We start from the raw sequence: 23477 nt of genomic DNA on the forward strand, positions 1-23477 counted from the left end.
ATTAAAGATATACATGGGCAAATGGACATGGCAACCCTTTCAACTAATCATTCCCTTAAACTGCTGACAGCAGTTAAAACACTCTGGAAAAGTATTTACATTTAGAAATGCCATCAGTGGAGAGACAGTTATTTGTTAAGTTTAGATTCGAACTTCTAGATACCAATGTTAGATTCGGCCGCTATCGGAAAATCCCGTATGACAAAAGAATATGCATATGTGGGGTAAACGTCGTGGAGGACACGGCACATATAATATTCGAATGTAGTCTCTATCAAGAAGTAAGAAAACAATATCTGTCCCCAATTATAAATAAATTTCCCCACTGGAATATAAGCCAAAAATTAGCATTTCTGTTGAGGGCTGACTCTCCTCCCCTGGTAAGAGCAATCACTCGATACCTTAAAAGAATGACTGCAATACGAGCCAGTTATATCAAAAAACATTTAATCGATTGTAAGGAAGATGAGCTCAGTTAGAGAGGAGCTAGCCTATTTGGGTTATCTAGTCTTGGCAACGTAGCTATTGAAATTTGATATTGTAAAATTTTAATGTCATTTATCATATATTTTTAGATTGCTATTTTTGTAACTGTTTTATCTTTTTCCCTTTTTCTTTTCTGTTTTGTTTGAAAAGGCCTTCGGGCTATTCAATAAACAATACTATACTGCATGTGTATAGACATATATGCACACACACATACACGCACACCACACACAAATAACTCCTTTTCTTTTAGTTATAAGTGCAGATTTCATTGTATTTACAGAACTTGATTTTTCTATTCACTTTTAACTTTCAGATTTTACAAATAGCCATAAAGGTTTTTGTAAGAAATCTACAAAGTGCTATTTGTGGATCTCTGAGAGTTTCAGAAATAATTCCTTATCAGATTCCATAATTCCTTCAACAATGACAGAGTGTTTAATGTACTGTATTCACTGGAAAAGTTGGGATACATCCAGAGATGTATCTGCCTTGAAAATAGCCCATGTTGAACTGCATAGCACAGTCAAACATCAGAAAAGGAAATATTTTATGACATTTTATGTTATGTTATATCATAAAATGTATTACAACATTTGCCAAATTTCAGTTCCATGGGAATAGTGGCTTCTGGATTTTGTTCACATTCTGTAAATGAGCCCATTTGAGGTATCTTGTTTCAAAAATTGTTGCCCTACGATGCACCATTTTGGTGTGTTAAAGGTTAAAGGTTACAGGAATGAGAGTTTTAGTAGTATACAAAAAATTATATTCAAGTTTACTAAAACACATTTTCCATTTTAAATTGTTCTTTTCTAGGGAAATCGTGGTGACCCGGGCTTAACTGGCTTCATTGTAAGTAACATTGGGATAGATAAATTTCTATAATAAAATTAGCTACCTGTAAAATAAAATAAAGCACAATTATTATTTTGAAAAAATATCTTCATTTATAGGGACCACAAGGTGCTCCCGGACTGATGGGTGAACCTGGTCTAGAAGGAGACCCAGGTCTTCCTGTAAGTATTATAAAATTCTGATACTATGACAGTAGTTTGGCATTCTTTATTATGGCCAACAACTAGGAAATTTCAATTAAAAAAACAGTAAAACAATAAAAACAAAAATCAACAATAAGGCAGAATAATAATAAAGCAATAGAATTAAGAATTAAGAAACAGTAATAAATTCCTGACATGCTCTAAATATTTATTTATTTATTTGTTCAACTTGTATGCCACCTTTCTCCGAAGACTCAAGCACTCAAATACAATTCAACAAAATTGCACAACATTGAAAAATACAATATTGTGTTATTCTGATTGGATAATAATTAGTGAAAATAAAATAAACCTGCGTGGCTTAGGAAGTTGACTGAAAGAAGATTTGTAAAACATGCAGTTATCCTTGTTAAAAGAACATTAGAAGAAGAGTGACTTATATGCCTCTAGCTTATGTGGACAAAGCTAGCTATATTGTTCTTCCAGTACTCGTCTGGGTATCATATTGAAATGTGTTGATGTTAAAGCTTTTCTAAATACTGATACTATAAGATGATTTAAATATTTAACAGGCGCTAAAGCTAAGTTTCTAACATGGCTTCTTGTGGAAGGTAAATGCAAGTTCTTAACCCATTATCTTGATGCTAGTTTAGCCTGATCAGAACTCATCTATGATAAAATTTCTTGAAAGAAATTGTAATAATGCAGCATTTGCTCTCTTTTCCATTTAATGCTAATGGAACTAGTCTTAACAGGTAGGCGAATATGGTTAACCATATCCCTTACAATCCAAAGTGTGTGGAGGATTTTATGAAGAATAGTTTTATTTATTTGTATATTTATTTATATTTCACATTTCTCAACCACTCATCTCCCTCAGATGCTATTATTTATAATGATTGCAGAGATAAAGAATTGACCTAGGAATGATGATATCCAACTTCTGTGCTCTCTACAGTATATAATTCAGAGATGAAAACTGTCTGCTAGGGAACTGAAAATTGACATCCAAATACTTAAAAGTTTTTAACCTGTTCAGGTGACAGGTTTGGCATCTAGCAAAAGTGAGGATCTTGATATTGCTATTATTGAACTCTGTAGTATCTCACTACAATTGAAAACAAGAGAGGATGTTGGTGGTGGTATTATTTTACTAGGCTTATATGTTACACCAATCACTGCTAATTCTGAGCATCTTAAATACTCCTTATCTGTAAACAGAATTAAAGCAATATAAATAATCAGCACTTACAATAAAAATTCCAACTGTTTCAGTAACAGTAGCTTATTCATAACAACATCTCCATGCACCAGGAAAGATTAAAACTCAGTTAAATCTGCACTCCCACTGTAAGGGGGACTATGTAGTCTTGTACCATTTAAGCCAAATTGGGTCTGGGCCAGTACAACTGCATCATCTACATAATGGAATGTTGTAGCGGAGCATCAGTTTGAAGGGAGAGTTTCCATTACTTCAATGTTGTGAGGAGTGGTCACATCCTCACAGATGGCAGCTCCAAGTAACCAAGACGGTGTATGATGTATATGAAATGTAGATTATCACAAATTTTAAAATTTCCTGATTTCCCTTCTGTTTAAATAAAGTTTAACAATCTTATAATTTAATAAGTAAAATAAATTACTAAAAATTAAATATGTATTACTTTTACTTAGAATTCTCTTTTTTTAATGTATGTATTTTAAGTAGACTTAGTAGACAGTAAGTTAAGTAATTGATGTTTTTCCATGTATTTACATGAATTGAACACTTCTAAGAGATTACTCAGTTTCTAAAACTTTGTTTTTAGGGACTTCCAGGACCCCCAGGACCTCCAGGGCCCATTGTAAGTATTTGAGGACTCACCTTAGATTTATAGACTCTGATGTTTTCTGAGGTGATTCAAAATGTCTACAATGTTTTTTGTTGTTGTTTGAAAGAGGAACATGAGATATTGTAATACTGTAAATTGTTGGGATAAACAGTGGAATAAACATTTACATGAAATCAGTTTTGAACAATTTTTTTTGAGTTTTAGTGCTGGTTCATACAAAATTCTTTAATATTGCATTAACTTTTCCTCTGAAAATAGAATCTTTGGATCTGACTCAGATAAACAGGCAGAAGTGTAAATGAAGAAAGTTAATTATTCCCATTCATTCCTGTGATCAAATTGCATTGGCCCTAAAGTTATAAAAACTGAGGCAGTTATGCATTTTTTCACTGACTTTATATAGCTACAAACTATTCATTTGGCTGAAATCCTATCCCTAGGAGTACAAATTGGTATGCACAAATTTACCATCAGCAAGAAGGCATTTGTAGTCTACATAGGAACTTCAATTTTATAGGAAGAAATCAAAATGAAAGCATTATGGTTGATCACACAGCCAGATGTTTAGACAGGATTTGGCATTTTCATCCCTATATAAAAACCTTCCCAAGCACCTGGAATAGTCAGATGTTGTTGTTTGATGGCGTTAAAGTATTATAATTAGTATTATTGATTGAATATACATTGAATATTTCATTCATTAATTTTTCAGTAGGAACTTAACGTAAGTTATAGAACACATCAAATCTCAAGTATATAGTCTAAGTAAATAATTGACCAAAGTGTCTAAAAGAATTATTTTATTTGATGTAAAACAGTATTAAAGTCCTGATATTACAGAGGAACATGTAGTTTCTGGCATGCCATTTGGTTAAGTATGTAAGCATAAATTAAATGTTCATTAACTGTCATTTCAGGGCTATAGAGGTCTTGGCTTTTATGGAGAGAAGGGTGAAAAGGTAAAATGAATTTAATCAATTTGCATTTACTGTAGTGGACAAATTGTTTTTGAGGTCAGATTACAATACTAGAAATGCAGTCTTTTTAAAATCCCTGTTCTTCAATCCATCCATTGTCTTCAGATCAGTGGTGAAATTAAAAAAATTCCCCTACCAGTTCTATGGGCGTGGCTTGTTGGGAGGAGGTCATGTGACTGGGTGGGCATGGCCAACTTGACATCACTCACATTGAGGGGCTCCTCACTGGCCCTTCCCCTCCCCTCCCAGCCACTCCTTGTTGTGAATGGCAGGAAAATGGGGAAGGGAATATTCCTGCCTACCTGTGCTGAGATTGAGGAATGGATGACAGGCAGGAAAGTCCCCTTCCCAATTTTCCTGCCTTTCACAAAAACAGCTCCATTCCAGCTGCTCCCCCCCCCCGGTCCCCTTCCCTCCTGGGGACTACTTTAAAAGGGACAGGCTGCAGCAGCTCCGTTCTGAATGGAGAGAGAAAACTGGTAGGATTTTACCCCTGCTTCAGATTCTTCAGGTTCTGAGAATCAAATGTTCTTCACTTTCACTGAGTTCAAAGAATGTATGTTCCATATTGTTTAAATTTTCATTTTGCCTATTAAACTTATCTTTGTGGCTTTTCTGAAGGGTGAAGTTGGATCTCCTGGTCCACCTGGGTGCCCATCAACGGGAGAATTAATCAGTTCAATAGATGAAATTCTAAGTGAACACAAGGTAATTAGAAATATTATTGAAAATTACAGATTATTCATTCCTTTGAAAAATAGAATTGCTCTATCTAGCGTTCCCCACTGTAGGTCTCTCTTTTGCTATATTGGATTGCTGCAGCCTTTTCTGTATCAACATCTTTTATCATTATTTTACCACCTTTTTTACCCTCAAACTGCTTTCCTCACAAGTTGTGCCAGTAATATTTTTTTTTCTTTTTCTCTGGGGATCAATAGCAACCTAATGAAAGGCCTTGTCTTCCATCTGTACCCACTTTCATATTCACAAGAACATTTTAAGCCCGTGTGGAAATAAACATGAGTATCTGAGATACTCATTGTTGGTGATCAGTGTTCTTCTGTGAATCACTTCTTAAATTACAGAAAACTTAAATACAAAAATAAAAGAAGTCTGTACAGCAGGTTTGTACAGCACATTGCAGATATTGCAACTATAGGCAGCCACAGCAAATTGGAGTCTTAAATTATCAAATCATATTTCATCCAATGAGCCAAACTCTGCTTCCATTCCAATATTTTATAGTAAGATATAAGTCATGGATTTTTTACATTTTGTACATTTTTAACCCTTATAAGAGCTTTTGCCCATCCTTCTTCCCCCCACCATGGACATCTTGGTACTGAACCACCACTATCCTACAATACATAAAATCAGTCTTCTTCTTTTGTGATCAAATAATCACAATATCTTTTCAGTCTATGGCAGCATTGGGAAATAACAGGTAATCCTCGATTTAAGACAGTTCGTTTAGTGACCATTCAAAGTTACAATGGCTCTGAAAAAAGTGACTTATGAATATTTTTCACACTTACAACAGTTGGGGTCTCCCCATGGTCATGTGATCAAATTTCAGACACTTGGCAACTGACTCATATTATGACCGTTGCAGTGTCCTGGGGGGTCATGTGTTCACCTTTTGCAACTTTCTGACAAGCAAAGACAATGGGGAAGCCAGATTCACTTAACAACTGTGTTACTAACTTAGCAACTGCAGTGACTCACTTAACTGTGGCAGGAAAGGTTGCAACATGCAGCAAAACTCACTTAACAAATGTCTCACTTAGCAAAAAAAAAAAATAGAAAGTGCTCAATTGTGATTGTAAGTCAAGGACTACCTGTAACCCCCCACAGGAGAACTTAAGGTTTACCTTCTTGAATCAGATCAGTGAAACAGTGTGATGGCCCAGTGATGCTGCTGATTCCTTCCTTTATTGCAACCTTGGTGAATTTTAAATCATCTCCACATCTCACAAAATCTAATTTAAAAGTATATAGGTTTCTCCCAAACTTCATCTTCTAACTTGCGGTTTTATTATTCGCCATTTTTTTCCTAATCACCTTCTTGCTCTTCTTTGTTTTCCACATAAATTCTGAATTTAAAGTTGGCCTAAGATAACTCCTTTATTACTCCAGTTCATCACTCAGAACTAAACATACAGATTTTTGAGTTCTTCAGAACAATCCATCACATCTACATGCATTCATTCATATGCACATTGTGTTGCAGTACAAATAGCTCAATAGTGCATATGTTTGATTAATTTTACATGAGGTAGACATCTACCGTTGGTGTTTGTGCCAATCCTAAATTTTTAAAAATGACTAGGATATTATCAGTATTGTCTGTTGAGCCTCACTCAAGGGGCAAGGGTTTGAAATGTTAGTTCCCAATGGACTATCTAACCTATTCTAACTTAATGGTGTTAAGTTGTATCTGTCATCTGGCAGAGCTTCAGATGTAACCTAATTCTTCCTTCCTTTAGCTATTTTCTATTCCTTGGTTCATATACCTTTGTCAATTGGGTTATTTTTCCTGCAAATTTCTGTCAGTAAATATCTAGGATCAGCCAACCAGGCATTTGTTGACTCTTCATAGACTCCCTGGCATCTCTGAGTTAGGACTGCATTTTCACTTAAATCTCATGCTAGGTACAAAAAAAGAAAGAATCAAAAAAGCAAACACCAGCACTTTAACTAATAGTGCAAGTCCTACCAATCATAGGCCACCATATTAATTTTTCTAGGAAAGGTCAAGAATAAAGTTGATTTAAATATCATGGGAATACAAAAAATCTAAGCACTTTTTTTCTAAATTTAATATAAATTTAGAAAAAAAGTTATTTAATATAAAATGAATAAAATATGCACACTTCAGCCTTTCTGTTATCCAAATGGTGGCCTTACTTTACAGGGCAATTTATCTGTATCTCAAGTTGGAAAAGTTCTCCTGTGAAAACTGCCCCTTAAAATAATTTTATATCATGTGATGAAACCGTTCCCGTACAGGTGAAACACTCTTGATGGTTTCAAAGGAATATTTTGAATGATGTTATTTTATTCCTGCCTTTTTTTTTTTTTTTTTGCCTTTCATTTTGTGCTTACTTCTTAGGGCAGGGCTATCAAGCGTGGTCCACGGATGCTCACGCCAGGTTTAGCAAAGGGGAGAAAAGTCGCAATACATCACGTGACAATCACGTGAAATATATGGGAAGTAAATTTTGACTCACAAGAGACTATATTTGCAAATAAAGTATTATGTCATAATTTTATGAACTGGATTCTATATTAAAGAAAATAGAATTCAAGCTAAGTCTGCTATTCCCTCAAGTTTCTTTTTTCAGCCCTTCTGATGAATTTTGATTTATCACCAAAAATTGTCATACAGATAACTGAAACTGAAGTGTTCTAGTTGCTATAAATTTAGCAGAGAATAAGAGATATATACATACTTATTTAATATTATTGTTGCTTTATATTACTAGGGTATGAAAGGAAGAAAAGGAATGATGGGACAACCTGGATTTCCAGTAAGTAAGTCCACAAGAAACACAGTTATTTCTGTGATGAGAAACACCTACACTATTTTCATAGAAAAGAGTAATATCTGGATTCATTGTTTTTTCAATAATAGTGGTGCTTGGTTGATAATATGATAATGCAATATTTTAGCTATAACATTGAAAGTATTATTTGAATTCAATATTTTTCTTTCAGAATTTAACATATATTTATAACTCAGACCATATGAAATGTTTTATTTCAGAATTTATACTATTTATAATTCACAACCTGTATAACTCTCTTTTTATTATTTCCTAGTAGAAACTTCTTTTAGTATATTTAAAGATGCATAACATCTCTAAAGAAATCAGTGCTTCCCAAATAAAATACACTGGATACAAACTCTTTTTGAAATTGGAGAGCATGTCCTGGATGGTGGTACAAAATGGCTTTATGGAAGAGATAATAGATTTATGAAATGGCTGTCATCATCAGTCAAAAAACACAGACGCACAAATCTTGATAACCATTAGTTGGTAGCAAAGTAATGGTAATACAGATATTCATCACCCTCTAGTGGTCATACAGATTTGTGCAGCCCCAAATTGCTCATCTGCAAGCAAATAAATTGGGTGAGGTTACTGTCTGGTACTTTTGTTCTAGACCTCTACCTTTTTAGAATATGTGAGATTTTTAAACACATCTTCATTATTTTCACATGTAATTTTCTTTGTACACCTCAGTGAGGTTCAGCAGCAATTCTTGTAAATAGCAGATTGTGGTAGGGACTGAAGTTTTCTTAGCAGAATGACAAATTCATATTTAATGGAATCATACAGTAAAGAAGGAACCTTAGATCTAATACAGCCTACTCAGTACATGATCTACTGGAGTATCTTTCACAGATGGTCATCCAGTCTCTGTCTGAAGGCGGGGTACTGAATTTGAAATAAAACAGCCTGTTCCACTTTAGGCAAGAAGTTGTCCTGGATGTCTTGCCTGAAATTCCTTCCTTATAATTTTAACCCATTCATTCTGACTCTTCCCTCTGGAGTAACAGGGAATACATCCACTCACCTTGTGAAACAACCGCTCAGATTTAAGGGAGATAATGGCAGATGTTGGGATCCGTGGCATTTTAGCTCCTCTTGACATCAGCATTCCTTCTTTTGGAGTAGACATTGCAAAATATCTATTGCATATTCAGGATAGACCTGAATGGGTAAAGATGTATTCCTTTATAGATATTTCAATTAATTCAGCATAAAATAGGGCAGTATCATTAAGGAAATGGTACAGTCTAACCTAAAAATGTTGTTTTAAATAACTCAAGATTCTTTCAACCTTAGAGACTTTCTGTGAAAGTACCACCATTTCTTTAAAAAGTTTCATGGAGCAGTGAAATGACATAACTGTCAACCTATTGCAATCTAATGATTTCTGTATTGTACATTCAACCTATTTTACATCTATTTGTGGTGATTTTTTAAAAATAATGAAATATTGTAGCATCAATTTATTTAATTGTGATTTTTAAAAGGTTTTTAAGCAACCATGGCTTCTGTTACTCTCTTCAGAGCCATGGCATCTTCTACTGGATAGCAACAATTACAGAATAATTAGAAGGGTCTCACCTTCTCTGCCCCATTGGGGCACTCAATTACCACGACTCCTTTCTCCCTCTCAGCAACCAAATGGAGAGGATCTACTTTCATTCAATAATTCCTTTTTGATGATTGAGTCAAATGTGATACTTTTTCATAACTAGCCTATCAGTTCTCTTAATTATCCCAAGTTTAATTTCTGCTCAGGTGGGGGAAAGCTTTAATTGATGGCTTTTTTCTGCAACAGGGTAGGTGTTAGGTAAGAACTGGGGAAATCAAAATGCAGTTCTACCATCAGCCATGGCACACATTGGATCAAACTACCTGACAGATAAAACCATGTCAGCTGTCTTTGAGAAAAGATGGAAGAAGGGGGAAGAAAAAAAACCTTCTTGGAACACAAACTATTATATGAAAAATCAAGACACTTTATTATTAATCTTTATTTTTATTTTTTTAATTTAATTTATTTTTATAAATAAATTCAATTTTTTATTTTTAATTATTTTAAAATTACTTTTTTATTTTTACTTTATTTTTATATTTCACATTTAATAATTATTATATTTTAAAATAAAATAATTTTATTCAAATTAATTTATTCTAAAAATAGTAATTAGTATTTACTATTAAATATTAATAATATTTATTAATAATTTAATTTGATAGTTTAATTTAATAATAATTTAATAATCTTAATCAAATACAATATTTTTATTATGTTAAAATTACTTTATTTTTAATTATTAATTACATTAATTAAATTATTTATTAATTAAAATCAAGACACTTTATTATTAATCCTGCACCTTTAGTAATCAAAAACAATACTTGGGGTGAGCATACAAAGAAGAAATGTTTGCTGAACAGAAATGACAAGCAAATACAAATTATAGAAGAATGGGGGGCTGGCAGAAAATTGTTGATAATATACTGTGCTACCTGTTATTATTATTATATTTAATTTTATTAACCACAGAAGAGTGCATCAGAAAAGCTAAAGAATTCTAACTGAGTTGCTTCTCAGAAGTGAAAATGAAATGTGTTCATTTTCTGAGATCTGGAATTATTTTACTAAAGATACAGAAAGGTTGATCTTACTGTAAATTCTTCTGATTTGCATTTCTTAGGGCAAAAGTAATTGTGAAGGACAAACACGTGTATTTCAAGCAGATTTTTGCATATAAACCATAAAGTGTGGGAGAGAAGAGAATGGTGCTTGTGTTTCTTTTGCCTCTCCATAACTATGGCAAGATGGACACTTGGGGTCCTCTGGTCTACTTGCAGCCTGATTGGCCTTTTCTCTATCGCACTGACAATTTTATTTCCTACCTGTTCTTCACAATCTTCCCCTCCTCCTCTCTTGCCTTTCCCATCCCTTTTCCCCTCCTCTCTGTTTTTCTTCCACTTTCTCCCCACCCTTCCCATCCCTTCTCCTCCAACTTTCTTCCCAAAGAAACCAGGAGTGTTAAGGATATTCTTGTCTCACAACCATTGTTGTGGATTATTGAGCAGAGTACCCTTTGAGTTTACATACGAAAGCGACTGAGAATGATTGTGAACAATAACAGTTAACATACAAACAAACTGGGTTTTGATAGTATTTTACTTTTAAGGAAAAAGCAAAATCATAGTCCAAAAACATTCCAAGTCATACACATATAAAGTGAGATAAAGATCAGTCCAGGGATATAATTCCAATATAAAGTCTTCTTACCAGTTGTAGAAAAATACAATAAAATAGATCTTCTTTAGTTTCAGTCAGGAACAAAGTTCAATATAAAAATAGTCAATAAATATTAGAAAGCAATAAATAGCCATGATCAAGCAATGATCATGCAGAGAGATCAAATATAGAGTTACAACATATCAGCAGGTAAATTGGTGTAGTGTCCACACAAACCATAATTCAGCCTTCCTTAAGTACATTGGCTACAGACCTCAGCCAATCAGGATGCATGATGATGCAACACAGTTTTTAAAGCTACATAATACTTTTAACTACAAACACAATGTTGGTTTATATATTGTCTGACCAACCAGTTGGGCAATAATAATTTCCTAACAAGGAGGCATCTTTTTTCTTTAAGAGATGTGGCTATGGTACTGATGCTCCCTCTATTAAACAACAAAATATTGTATTTTTGTCCATTTTTGGAATAGTAAATAACCCACTTTCTTGACTTGTTTGTTCCAAAAAGAGGTGATGCTTCTGTGTAGAAGTCTCTCTTCCCCTCGGTACTATTTTTCTACTCCCTCTTTAGTTGTCTTCTGTCACTTTTCCTGCAATTATAACTGGAATTAGATGATCATCTCTGAAAATATCTGTCCAGCACCACCTACTGGAGATCAAATAAATGGCAGTGTCTTTTTCTTGCCACTATAAGGGGGAGCATCTGTATGTTTGTTTATTGATTGATTGATTGGTTGGTTGGTTCGATTTATATGCCACCCTTCTCCAAAGACTCAGGGCGGCTTACAGTGCGTTAAGCAATAGTCTTCATACTTTTGTATACCTGCTTAGTAGGGCTTTCGCCCCCCTCCCCCCAAGTGGTGTTCTTTTTTATACAAAGTCAGCTTATTGCCCCCACAAACTGGGTCCTCATTTTACCTCATGTTGGGGAAAAGTAAACTATAGCAGCTTTGAATGTATTCAATTTTATGTGATGTTTGCATGTATTAAAAAGTTAAAAAGTCATAAATGCATGAAAACATAAAGATAAATTGTCTCATAATACTTTGGAACCTTGTCATTGCCCTTTTATGGAGGATAGCACAAAGCCTACCCCTTAAAGTGATGGAAAGTCTGCACCTTTGTTTTATCTATATCAACCTGTACTTAGAAAAGAATACAACTCATTTCCTTCATATACTTGAGTGTAGATAAAACAAGAGTCCCTCAGCTCAAGCTTGCTTTTTATTAATTTATTCAGTTGCCGTGACAGTTTTAGTTTCTGTCCAGAAACAAAGGGTAGAAACTAATCAAGGACAGAAGCAACCTGGAACTAAGGAGAAACTTCCTAACATTGAGGACAATTAACCAGTGGAACAGCTTGCCTTCAGAAATTGTAGGTGCTTCGTCACTGGAGGTTTTTAAGAAGAGACTGAACAGTCACTTGTCTGAAATTGCATAGGGCCTCCTGCTTGAGCAGTGGACTGGACTTGAAGACCTCCAAGGTCCCTTCCAGCTGTATTCTGATTGATTGATTGATTGATTGATTGATATTACAGAAGCATTTGCCATTACCTTCTTCTGGATGTTTTTCAAGAGCCCCTTCAAACCTAAAGCTCAAGGTGATTCCTTGACCAAATAATAGTCAGGGGTGTTCCTTCTTAGCTTCTGAGGTTGTCTATAAACTGCCACTTGATGAGACATTTGTAGAAGCAATATACCAGGATTATAGATGAACGGGAATGGGAAAACACATGCTTAGAGAGTTAGAACTGAAGGAGCTTCTTGGATGAGAAGCTAAATGTTTTCAAAGGAAAACAACAAAGTTCAATTGCCTTTTGAAAAAAGCACCTATGGGACATGCTTAGAGATATTTCTTGCTGTCCTGCAAAGGGACTATTACTACTAGTTCATGGCTGCATCCTCTGTATTATTATTATGATCCTCTCCATGAAGTGTTAATATTGTATGCTAAATTACATATTATTATGCTACAATTGTGCAAATATTTTTTCCCACAGGGTTTTCCTGCACAAGGAGCAGAAAAGGGAGAAGAAGGAATAACTGGCTTTCCAGGACAAAGAGTAAATATATAACAAAACCAAGCATTAATTATGTTCTACCTAATTATTTCCTTCTATACTAAGAAAATGAAACCATTTTCAGTGGTGTTTCTGGTACAGGTGATCCTTTTCTAACTACCACAATTGGGACTGGCAACTTGGTTGTTAAGTGAAACAGTCACTATGTTTTTGCTTAGGATTTTACATTGGACAGTGCTTACTAACTGACTAACTGATTGTAGTGGCAAATACACGATGAGAGAGTGGGGGAGATATGCCATTTGGGCATTGGTCACAAAATTTCAGCATCATAACTACAAAGGGTTGCAGTCTGAAGCAAGCACTAAGTAAGGACTACTTACTTACCCTATTCATATTTTGGTTGGATTTTCTTGTTGTTTTGCACATGTTCTGAGAGTCTGTTCTGAGAGTTCTGAGAATCATATTTATCATCAGAAAGGAATATCCTCAAGTGAAACTGATAGGGAGCTTAGACTATTTCTCCTTTTCTAGTACTAAGCATCTCATTCAAGCCACTTAATTTCCTGGGTAAAGGAAGCATTTGTAGCCCAGATTTTTGTTGGAGGCACACAGTAATCTTCATCATGTGAAAGAGTGTTCAGTTGCTTTAGCCAAGATGTACAGTATTTTAGTGAATGTTTAAGCTTCTGGTAGATGAAAGTGTGGGAGCTAGACACTGGAAAGTTGAGCAGACAATGAAAAATCAAGATAGTCTTTATTGGACTCTTTGTGACTAAATGGAAATATCTGTGAGGTTTTCTTGGCAACCATAGAATGATTTGCCATTGTGTCTTCTGGTTTTGTTTATTTATTTGTGGGTATAAACTCTATAATCAGTGTCAGATGTTTGGTGGTAAAAGGTGGAATTCACATTCAAAGCTAAGGCATCTGTCATTTCAGTCTCCTTTGTTCATTGTCATGGCCATCAAAAATATCAGTCTGATGGTCACTTTTAACTTTTGGGGGGTTCATAAATATTTGAAATATATCCAGTATCCCCCATAATGTAGTTAGGATAAAATAAGCAGGTATCATTGATATAACCATTCCTATTTAATGTTCTTTTCTTTTAAAACATAGTTGGGATAATTTAGCTTAATTCACAATAGAATAAAGTTGGATCTCCAGTACTGTATATTCATGTAGACATAAATGTGCATAGGATGTATGTACAAAAATTCTGTCAAAGCACCCATTGAATTTCCAGTATTTTTACTTGATAGTGATGGACCATATTGATATGTTTTTGGTGAATTTAGTCTGTTCACATGTAATGTAGCCTCCACAGCTAGGCATTCAGATGATAGCCAAGAAATATTGGAAAGTTTCATTTCATTCTTCATATTATATATGAAATTGGGCCTTCATAAAGTTTAATTTCAATAAAATCTATTTTTTAAAAAAAATTGATTTATATGCTGCCTTTCTCCAGAGACTCAGGGCGGCTTACAATGCTTTAAGCAATAGCCTTCATACTTTTGTATATTTATACAAAGTCAGCTTATTGCCCCCACAAACTGGGTCCTCAATTTACCTACCTTAGAAAGGATGGAAGGCTGAGTCAACCTTGAGCCTGGTAAGATTCGAACCTGCAGTAATTGCAGGCAGCTGTGTTAATAACAGGGTGCTTTAAACCACTGTACTACCAAGGCTCCTTGGTATTTTAAAGGAATTGATAATAAATATTTAATAACATGGTTCTGTTTGTTAATGTTTATAGGGTTTACCAGGAATCAATGGCCTAAAAGGAGCTGAAGGAGATGTGGTAAGTATGAAGTCCCAGAATCAGGTTGCTTTTTAGAAAGAAAGATAACTTAAGGACGTTTTAAAAGGAAAATTGCCTCTTTCTCCTTATAGCCACCGTGCACTGAGATATGCTTCTTACAAAGCAAGAGAACTGATGGGGGAAAAAGGAAGACCAGCCCTAAATGAGCAGCAGATCAGTAAAATGATTAGTATCAGAGGAGGCATGCCCAAAAAAGATGACAAAAGCAGCTAACAAATAGAAGGAGGAGGGATCACATAGTAAATAGTAGATCTCACCCAAAAAAAGAATGAAGTTCGATAAAATGTTGAGCTTACTTTCCAATTTCATCAATTATTTTAAAGTAGAGATGGGGTAGTATATTTCCCCGGACCAACTATCATCTTACCAAGTCCACCTACCTGGCCCTACTCAGTTTTGGCTCTGAGCACTCTCACTGCTGTAATGCAGAATAAGGAGCAGAAGCAGGCATGTGGAGTTTGGTTAAAATAAATCTTGCTATTCTTTTTGATTTTCATTTCAGGGTCTCCCAGGAAATTATGGAATCCAGGGCATTCCTGGTCAGAAAGGGATGACGGTAATTATTCTTCATTGTATGTTAAACCCTCAAATAACTACATTGTAGGCAGGTTACAAGAAATATATAAAACAATAGTTAATTGGTTTCCATATACAGCAACCTTACTGACTGAGATACATTATTTATAAATTGATCCATTTCAAGCTGAAGTTTGTTTGTTTTTAATATTGCCCCAAGCATCATTTTCACAAAATCTAGGCTTGCCATTTTATGATTTCCCCTTGGATGATCACCCCACTCCATGCTTCCTTCCTTGTAATATGCCAGCCATTGTCCTCACACAAGAAAGGATTATCCACATCTCTACTACTTATCTTTGCCCTTACTGACAATGGTGGCTTTCAGTTGGGTGTGTGAATGTTTGTCTGCTGAGAGTTACTAAGCAATTATCATTCAAGGTCAGATCAATTGAACAGCATCAGATATGGCAAAATGCCAAATGTCCTGGTCTGAACAGTCTGAACAGACCCTGTATAAGTGTTTTAGGTATGTAGGCTTATTAAATATAAACATGAATATGCTAGAATACCTGATATAAGAGTTACCCGGTGGCAAGATGGGTGGCCAATACATTTAATAAATAAAATATGATTTGCTTAATATTATGTATGCCCCTGTTTTTTCTCACTATTATTTTTAGCCTTTCTTCAAGCATTTATCAGGGTTCCAAGTAACACCCCCAACGAAAGAAGATGCCGAGGCTCGAAATTCCTCAACGCTCCATTTTATTAGGGATGTCATATTGGCACATTTGGGAAAACCCGAATCTGAAAGTTTCTCGGTTTTCCCCACCCAAGTGAAAGTTCAAGTCCCTGCCCAGCACCCATATGTCCATCACATGATCCAATCATACACTGACCAAACTGGAGATACCTTCCAGTCACCCAACTCCAGATGCCAGGGCAGTGCATCCTTGACTCTCTGAGAAAGGAATGTTATTTTGACTATATATCTCCCATACTCCATACAATTCCCCCTCCTATTTTTCCACAGTAGAAAATGTGGTAGGCTTGAAGGCCCAACATAAGATATGGCTTCTAGGCCTGACAGCATTTTCGCATAATTTGATTATGGTTTCTATTTCCTCCTTTATGGCCTTGCTTGCAAAACTTACATATTTATTATTAAGGAAAGGGCATGGTATGACTTAAACAATGACCAATTGTAGCTGGTGTCTCTCTACTTATAAGCTAAGATTTTGAAGTCTAAAACTTGGATAATGTTGGAATGGCCAAGCAAGAATAAATTGGGAAAATTGATGGGTGAAGGTAAGAAACTAGTAAAACAATGTATCATGGTATTATTGTAATATAAGTACTGTTCACTTACTATGGGGATATTTTAGCCTCTGTGTGAAGAGTAAAAAAAAAATATTTTTTTTAATTTGATTTATATGCCGCCCTTCTCCAGAGACTCAGGGCGGCTTACAATGCGTTAAGCAATAGCCTTCATACTTTTGTATATTTATACAAAGTCAGCTTATTGCCCCCACAAACTGGGTCCTCATTTAACCTACCTTAGAAAGGATGGAAGGCTGAGTCAACCTTGAGCCTGGTAAGATTCGAACCTGCAGAAATTGCAGGCAGCTGTGTTAATAACAGGGTGCATTAAACCACTGTACTACCAAGGCTCTTGAAGAAAATGAAGAAATATTATAGTAACTGATAAGAATAAAATGCAGTATTATGGAAATTATTGGGTCTGTGGAAAAGTGAAGGTTCTTCATGCCTTATTTTCTCATTCGTAATGAAATTAGTTGATTTTCAAGTATGTACTAAATTAGCTTAACTAAATTTGTATTTCTATAGGGAGAACCTGGAGATAAAGGAATTCGAGGGCCACCAGGTCACGCACAACAACCCACACTTATAAAAGGTGCTGCTTTTATTCCTTTTGAATATTGCTATGTGGCTTAGCAGTTTTTTGGGAAAGTGTTAAATATATTAATGTGAGATAATCTGGAGTTATCCTTATATAGCTGAAGTTTAAACTAAATTTGGGGGTTTTCCAGGTGTACCTGGTGACCGGGGAATGGATGGCATTCCAGGCCCCAAGGGAGAGAGAGGAACCAAAGGCAGTCCTGGCCCACCTGGTGCAGAAGGTGCATCATTTGATGGTAATTTTCTGATATAGTGCATTGATTCTGGAGAAATATATTCATTTTTATCCAGTCTATAACAATTGAACTTTTCCTCGTAATGTCATTATAAGTGCTAATGTGGCTTGGCTGATTTCCTTGGATCTCTGCAGCTGTTTATACAATCCAGGCACATTTTCATAACAAATGCTTCTTTTTTACTGCTTTGAATAGATTGTATGTGGACTGTGTTGCTTTGAAGATAAAGATTAATTAGAGAAATCAAAAGTCTTGGCAATAACCCAGTAAGCATGCAATTGTAGCTCTTTTCAGTACTGCGATTCTACCATCATCTTCATCATCCATAAAATGGGGGGAAAAAAGGGAATCCAACTTGAGCAATTATTAGTTTTATAACTATAATGAAAGAAGATTTATTTACAAGAAATATTTTTAAAAGATAGTTGAAGCCTAATGTTTAACTAGCAATATCCTGTAAGAAGGCGAGTCAGCAACTATGTGCTTTCTGGGACCTCAGTGTCCATCATTCTGTTCATTGCTCTGTCCATCAGCCCTCTCTGGTCACTCACACATGTGCCTGTACTCACACAGCTCAGTTCACCTTCATTGCTGTGTGGCACATCTGCCCCTCCCCCACCCCCATGGTCCCTGATTTGCTCACTTGCCTGGATCAATTCGCCTCCACCATCACCGGCCCGCTTGGTGCCCCCCTTTGGTCACTGGCTCACCTCTGTGCCTGGCATGGTCAGACTCTGCCGCCTCCTGGTCATCTGACCCCCCTCTGGCCTCTGGCTTGTTCCCTTGACTGACATGGTCGGCTTCTGCCATGTCATGGGTCATCTGGAAACAAAAGTGGAAGGAAATGGCCTCAGTTTAGCAATCTCTTAGACAAGAAGCAGACAGATGAAGAAGGGGAATAAATCCCTTATCTCCTGCTACTCTTTGTTGTCTAAAGTTCATCAGGTACTAAAAGGTCATTGCCATTGAATTTGCACTTCTAACAGAACTCAGTTATAAAGATATCTGTAAAGGGTATATTTAATATAAGTACTTCACTTCAAATATTTAAAGACTTTTATGTGTATCTGATTTTTTAAACAACTTTTAGCAACACTAACAGAATAACAGAGTTGGAAGGGATCTTGGAGGTCTTCTAGTCCAACTGCCTGCTCAAGCAGAAGATCCTATACCATTTCAGATAAATGACTGTCCAGTCTCTTTTTAAAAGCCTCCAGTGATGGAGCACCCACAACTTCTGAAGGCAAACCGAGAACAGTGATAACACTGAGTGGTATGGAGACATTGTTTGGTTGATTGGTGCCTTAGATACTGTAGAAATCTCTACTGGTATCACTGGACAACAAAATTTTGCTTCCTGAAGACTTTTGTGTGTATCTTATAAATTTTTGGCTGCTAAACCTTAATCTATCATGTACCATTTTATAGAAAACTTCTGTTTTTGTGATTTTGTATGTATATTTTCAGTTTAATTATTTTCGCTTGCATTATAAGATGCTTTGTGTAGCTCATGCATGTCCAGGACATATTGCATAATATTTGTGAAACTGGTATAGACATGCTAGGCTGGCTGGATGCTGCATCTGCGTAGGCATGTTAGGCTGGCTGGATGCTGCCTGGAAAGGCTATTAAAGCAGTTCGCATGCACAGATGCTATTCATTTTGTTGGTATCAGTTTCCATTAATTTTGATGTAATTGTTTCAAGGCATAGCACTATCTATGTACATGTAATTTACATAACAAGTAAACCAGTTATAAACTTGTTATAAGATGATTGGTGACAGGAGAAATATCTCACCAATGTCGGAACAGCCATGATACATCCCACAACAAACCTCAAAGATCCACCCTGACTAGGCTTGTTAAGAAAGCGTAGGAACTGTATTTTGGTTGTAAGATTGATGACCAGGATGAAGCCTGGGTTCCTCACCTTTGTTGTACAAAATGATCTTAGAACTTGGCTCAAGGGAACTCGGAAGTCAATGCGATTTGCTGTTCCAATCATATGGTGAGAACAGAATGATCCTGTGACAACTACTTCTGTGTGAGTAATGTTGCTGGTTTCTCTGCTAAAAATATGAAATAAATTAAATATTCCAATCTGCCTTCAGCCATGAGACCAGTGTCACATGACAACAATCTTTCAGTACTGAAGCCACCAGAGAAATGGAACTTAGATGAAACAGACAAAGATGCTGCAGTGCACCAGCCAGGCATGGACAGTGACAATGATCCAGATTTTGAACTGTGTATGTCTGGTGAGTCACATCTCATTACACAGTCAGAGTTAAAGGACCTGATCAGGGACTTAGGTTTGTCAGAATCAAAAGCAGAACTACTGAGTTCAAGACTGCAAGGATGGTGTTTGATATCAACAGGTAAGAAAATTTCTGTCTTTTAAAGCCACCAAGATTATTTAACAATTTTTTTAGCACAGGTTGATGGCCTCGTTTTCTATACTGACATTGACAGTTTGTTCCCAACTTTGGATTGCAAGGATGACCCACTAGAGTGGTGTCTCTTTATTGATTCATCAGTGTTAAGCCTCAAGGCTATCTTATTACACAATGGCAATTTATATCCCTCATTGCCTGTTCACTATGTTGCGCACATGCATACTGTACAAAAACATGAACTGTTACTGAAGCACATCCAGTACAACTGGAATATCTACGGAGATCCAAAAGTAGTGGCTCTGCTGCTTGAAATGCAGCTCGGATATACCAAGTACCGTTGTTACATATACAAATAGGACAGTTGTGCAAGGGAGTCACATTACTTTAAAAAGAAGTGGTCATTCTAAAAGAATTTGGTTCCAGGACAGAAAAATGTGATATACGAATCACTTGTTGACCCGACAAATATATTTTTGTTTCCATTTTACATAAAACTCAGACTGATGAAAAATTTTGTGAAAGCAATAACAAGGAAGATGAAGATTTTTGTTATTTGAGATAGATGTTTTCAAAATAACTGATGCCAAAATTAAGGAAAGCATTTTTGTTGTACACAGATCAGATATTTCATAAATGGCAAGTGCTTCACAGATCTGTTAGTGGGGCCAGAGGAAATAATTCAAGAATTTCAGAGATAATTTTCTTGGCATCTACAGAACACCAAATGACATTCAGCTGATTGACAAACTTCTTACAATGTACAAAACCATGAAGTTAAAAAAAAAAAAAAAAAAGGACCGTGAAGAAAAAAGGCATGTGTTGGTGATAGGAGACTCATTTCTTAAAGGAACAGAATCGGTCATTTGTAGAAGAATTTAACCTTCAAGGCTAGGATGTTGTCTCCCAGATGCAAAGATCAAAGATGTGACAAGCTTACCAAAATAATCAAGCTCACTGATTATTATCCTTTTCTCCATTGATTTGGGAGGAATGATGCAACAAAATCCCAGAGTTGGTCTCCTCTGGGTCCCGTCAGCTAAACAATGCCGGCTGGCAGGCCCGCGGGGGAGGGCCTTCTCTGTGGCTGCCCCAGCTCTCTGGAACCAGTTACATCCTGAGGTCCGGACTACTCCCACCCTATTGGCCTTCCGGAAAGCGGTGAAGACCTGGCTTTTCCGGCAAGCCTGAGGCTGTTGATCTCGCTGTTCAATCTTGCGAGATCCGGCCATGGATGGTGTGCATGTGTTTTTAATGTTTTTAAAATGCTTTTATAATTTTTTTTTAATTTTATGTTCATTGTTTGTATTATTTTGTTGTAAGCTGCCCAGAGTCCCTTGGGAGTTGGGCGGCATAGAAATATGATAAATTAAATTAAATTAAATTAAATTAAATTAAATTAAATTAAATAATTAAATTAAATTAAATTAAATTAAATTAAATTAAATTAAATTAAATTAAATTAAATTAAATTAAATTAAAAACTTGAAATTAATATCAAAGAACTATGAGCAATTAGGCTGGAAAGCCAAAGAGGTAGGAGCACAGGTGGTGGTCTTCTGTACTTCCGATAGAAGGTCACCATCTAATGAGGGATGTAGGCAATGGTCTAGGAATCATGGCTCATGATTTAGCTACTAGAAGTAGCTGAAGTAAATCACAGCTCAAGGGATGGTGCTTTTGAGAGAATTTTGGATTCCTAGACCATGGTTTACATTACCTACAGGAAGGGCTTTTGACAGGGGATCGACTAAGCCTCACAAGAACTGGGACACGTGTTTAGAAAACAATTGATTCAGTTTATCTGAAGGGCTTTAAACTAAAATGGGAAAGAAATGGAAACCATCTTTAGGGCCTAGCCCCAAGCATAAACTTCAAGTCAGTCAATCAGACAATGATTGGGAGTGATGAGAAGAAAGGCGAACTCAGGTATAAAACAGGAGATAAGGGAAGCAAATGCAAGGTCAGTCAAAAAGGAATGAGATGCCTATACACTAATACTCAAAGTATGAGGAACAAACAAGATGAACTTTTGAAGACAGGTACAATATTGTTGCTGTTATTGAAAGTTGGTGGGATGGAACACATCCTGATAACTGAGAGACAAACTGCAACTAGTGAGAGATTAAATAGGTTCCTGATGCGAGTAGCTGACAACTTTGTCATCCAAAAGGTAGAGGAGAGAACTAGAAGGTAATCTATACTGGACTTAATTCTTATTAGTAGGGATGAAATGATAGAAGGGGTAGAAGTTGTAGAAGGGGAAGAGTGACCATATCATACTAGAAGTCAACATTATGCAGACACAAGTAATCAAATGAACTAGGGTTTTAGACTTTAAGAAAGTTGAGTTCAACAAGCTTAAAACAGAGATTAGGAAAGATTCCATGAATAGAAATCCTAAAGGGAAAAACAAGTCAAAATGCTCAGAAATTCTGAAAAATGAAATTATAAAAGCACAATCAAACACAATAATCCAGAGAATAAGAGACCCCAGATAAAACCATCATGGTGCAGAAAGAACTCTCTGACGAACTGAGGGACAAAAAGGACAAATATGAAAATGGAAGGAAGGACACATAACTAGAACAGAATTCCAGCAAATATCCCAAATCTGCAAGGATGGAGTCAGGGAGCTAAGGCCCAGAATGAACTAAGACTTGTGACAAATACAAAAAATACCCCAAAAGATTTATTTCAATATCTAAGGAATAAGAACGAAGTCAAGGAAATGATTGGGCCACTAATGAGAAATGATGGCAAGACAGTGACAGGCATCAGGGAGAAAGTGGAACTGCTTAATACCTTCTTTGCAACTGTCTTCATAGAAACGGGAAAAAATAGTGCAACCTATGGAAAGCAACAAGTGAGGACAGAGCAGGAATGCAAGTCAAACTAGGTAAGAAATGGTAAGAAAACATGTATCCGCTCTAGATGAGTTCAAATCGCCAGGACCAGATGGTTTATATCCCACGTTTCTGAAGGAGCTAGCAGATACAATCTTGGAAACATTGAACAAAATATTTCAGCGCTCTGGAGCACAGGGGAACTATCAGAGCACTGGAAAAGAGCTGATGTGATTGCAATCTTTCAAAAAGGGAAAACAGTAGATCCAAGAAACTATAGACCAACCAGCCTGACATCAATACATGAAAATATCCTGGGAAAGTTCATCAAGAGGTGGATTTATGAGCAGCAAGAAGTGAACAAAGCAATTACTAGAAGCCAGCATGGGTTTGTCAGAATCAGATCATGGCAGATGGTTATCCTTGTGGGCCAATCCTCAATATGAGCCAGTAGCATGCTGTAATTGCCAAAAAAGCCAATGCAGGCATCAATGCTGCATCAACAGAGGGATAGCATCAAGATGATAAGAAGTAATAATACTGTTTATATTGCACTAGTGAGGCCACACTTGAAATACTACCTCCAATTCTGGTTAGCATGTTACAAAACTTATGC

General features: G+C 36.0%; 1 protein-coding gene across 2 annotated transcripts in view; it reads left to right on the top strand.

Moving 5' to 3' along the window:
• COL4A2 (collagen type IV alpha 2 chain) overlaps positions 1–23477 on the top strand; it is a 217187-nt gene that overhangs the window by 137482 nt on the left and 56228 nt on the right. For both annotated transcript variants that reach the window (XM_034426847.3, XM_034426846.3), the window contains exons 9-19: positions 1306–1341; positions 1443–1505; positions 3296–3331; positions 4237–4278; positions 4918–5004; positions 7782–7826; positions 13098–13160; positions 14881–14925; positions 15449–15502; positions 17314–17380; positions 17517–17621. In XM_034426847.3, the coding sequence (XP_034282738.2) occupies positions 1306–1341; positions 1443–1505; positions 3296–3331; positions 4237–4278; positions 4918–5004; positions 7782–7826; positions 13098–13160; positions 14881–14925; positions 15449–15502; positions 17314–17380; positions 17517–17621 (643 nt within the window). The remainder of the gene's footprint in view (positions 1–1305; positions 1342–1442; positions 1506–3295; positions 3332–4236; positions 4279–4917; positions 5005–7781; positions 7827–13097; positions 13161–14880; positions 14926–15448; positions 15503–17313; positions 17381–17516; positions 17622–23477) is intronic.

Source organism: Pantherophis guttatus, chromosome 1 (genome assembly GCF_059756535.1).
Source record: "Pantherophis guttatus breed Tessera chromosome 1, ASM5975653v1, whole genome shotgun sequence".
NCBI lineage: Eukaryota > Metazoa > Chordata > Lepidosauria > Squamata > Colubridae > Pantherophis > Pantherophis guttatus.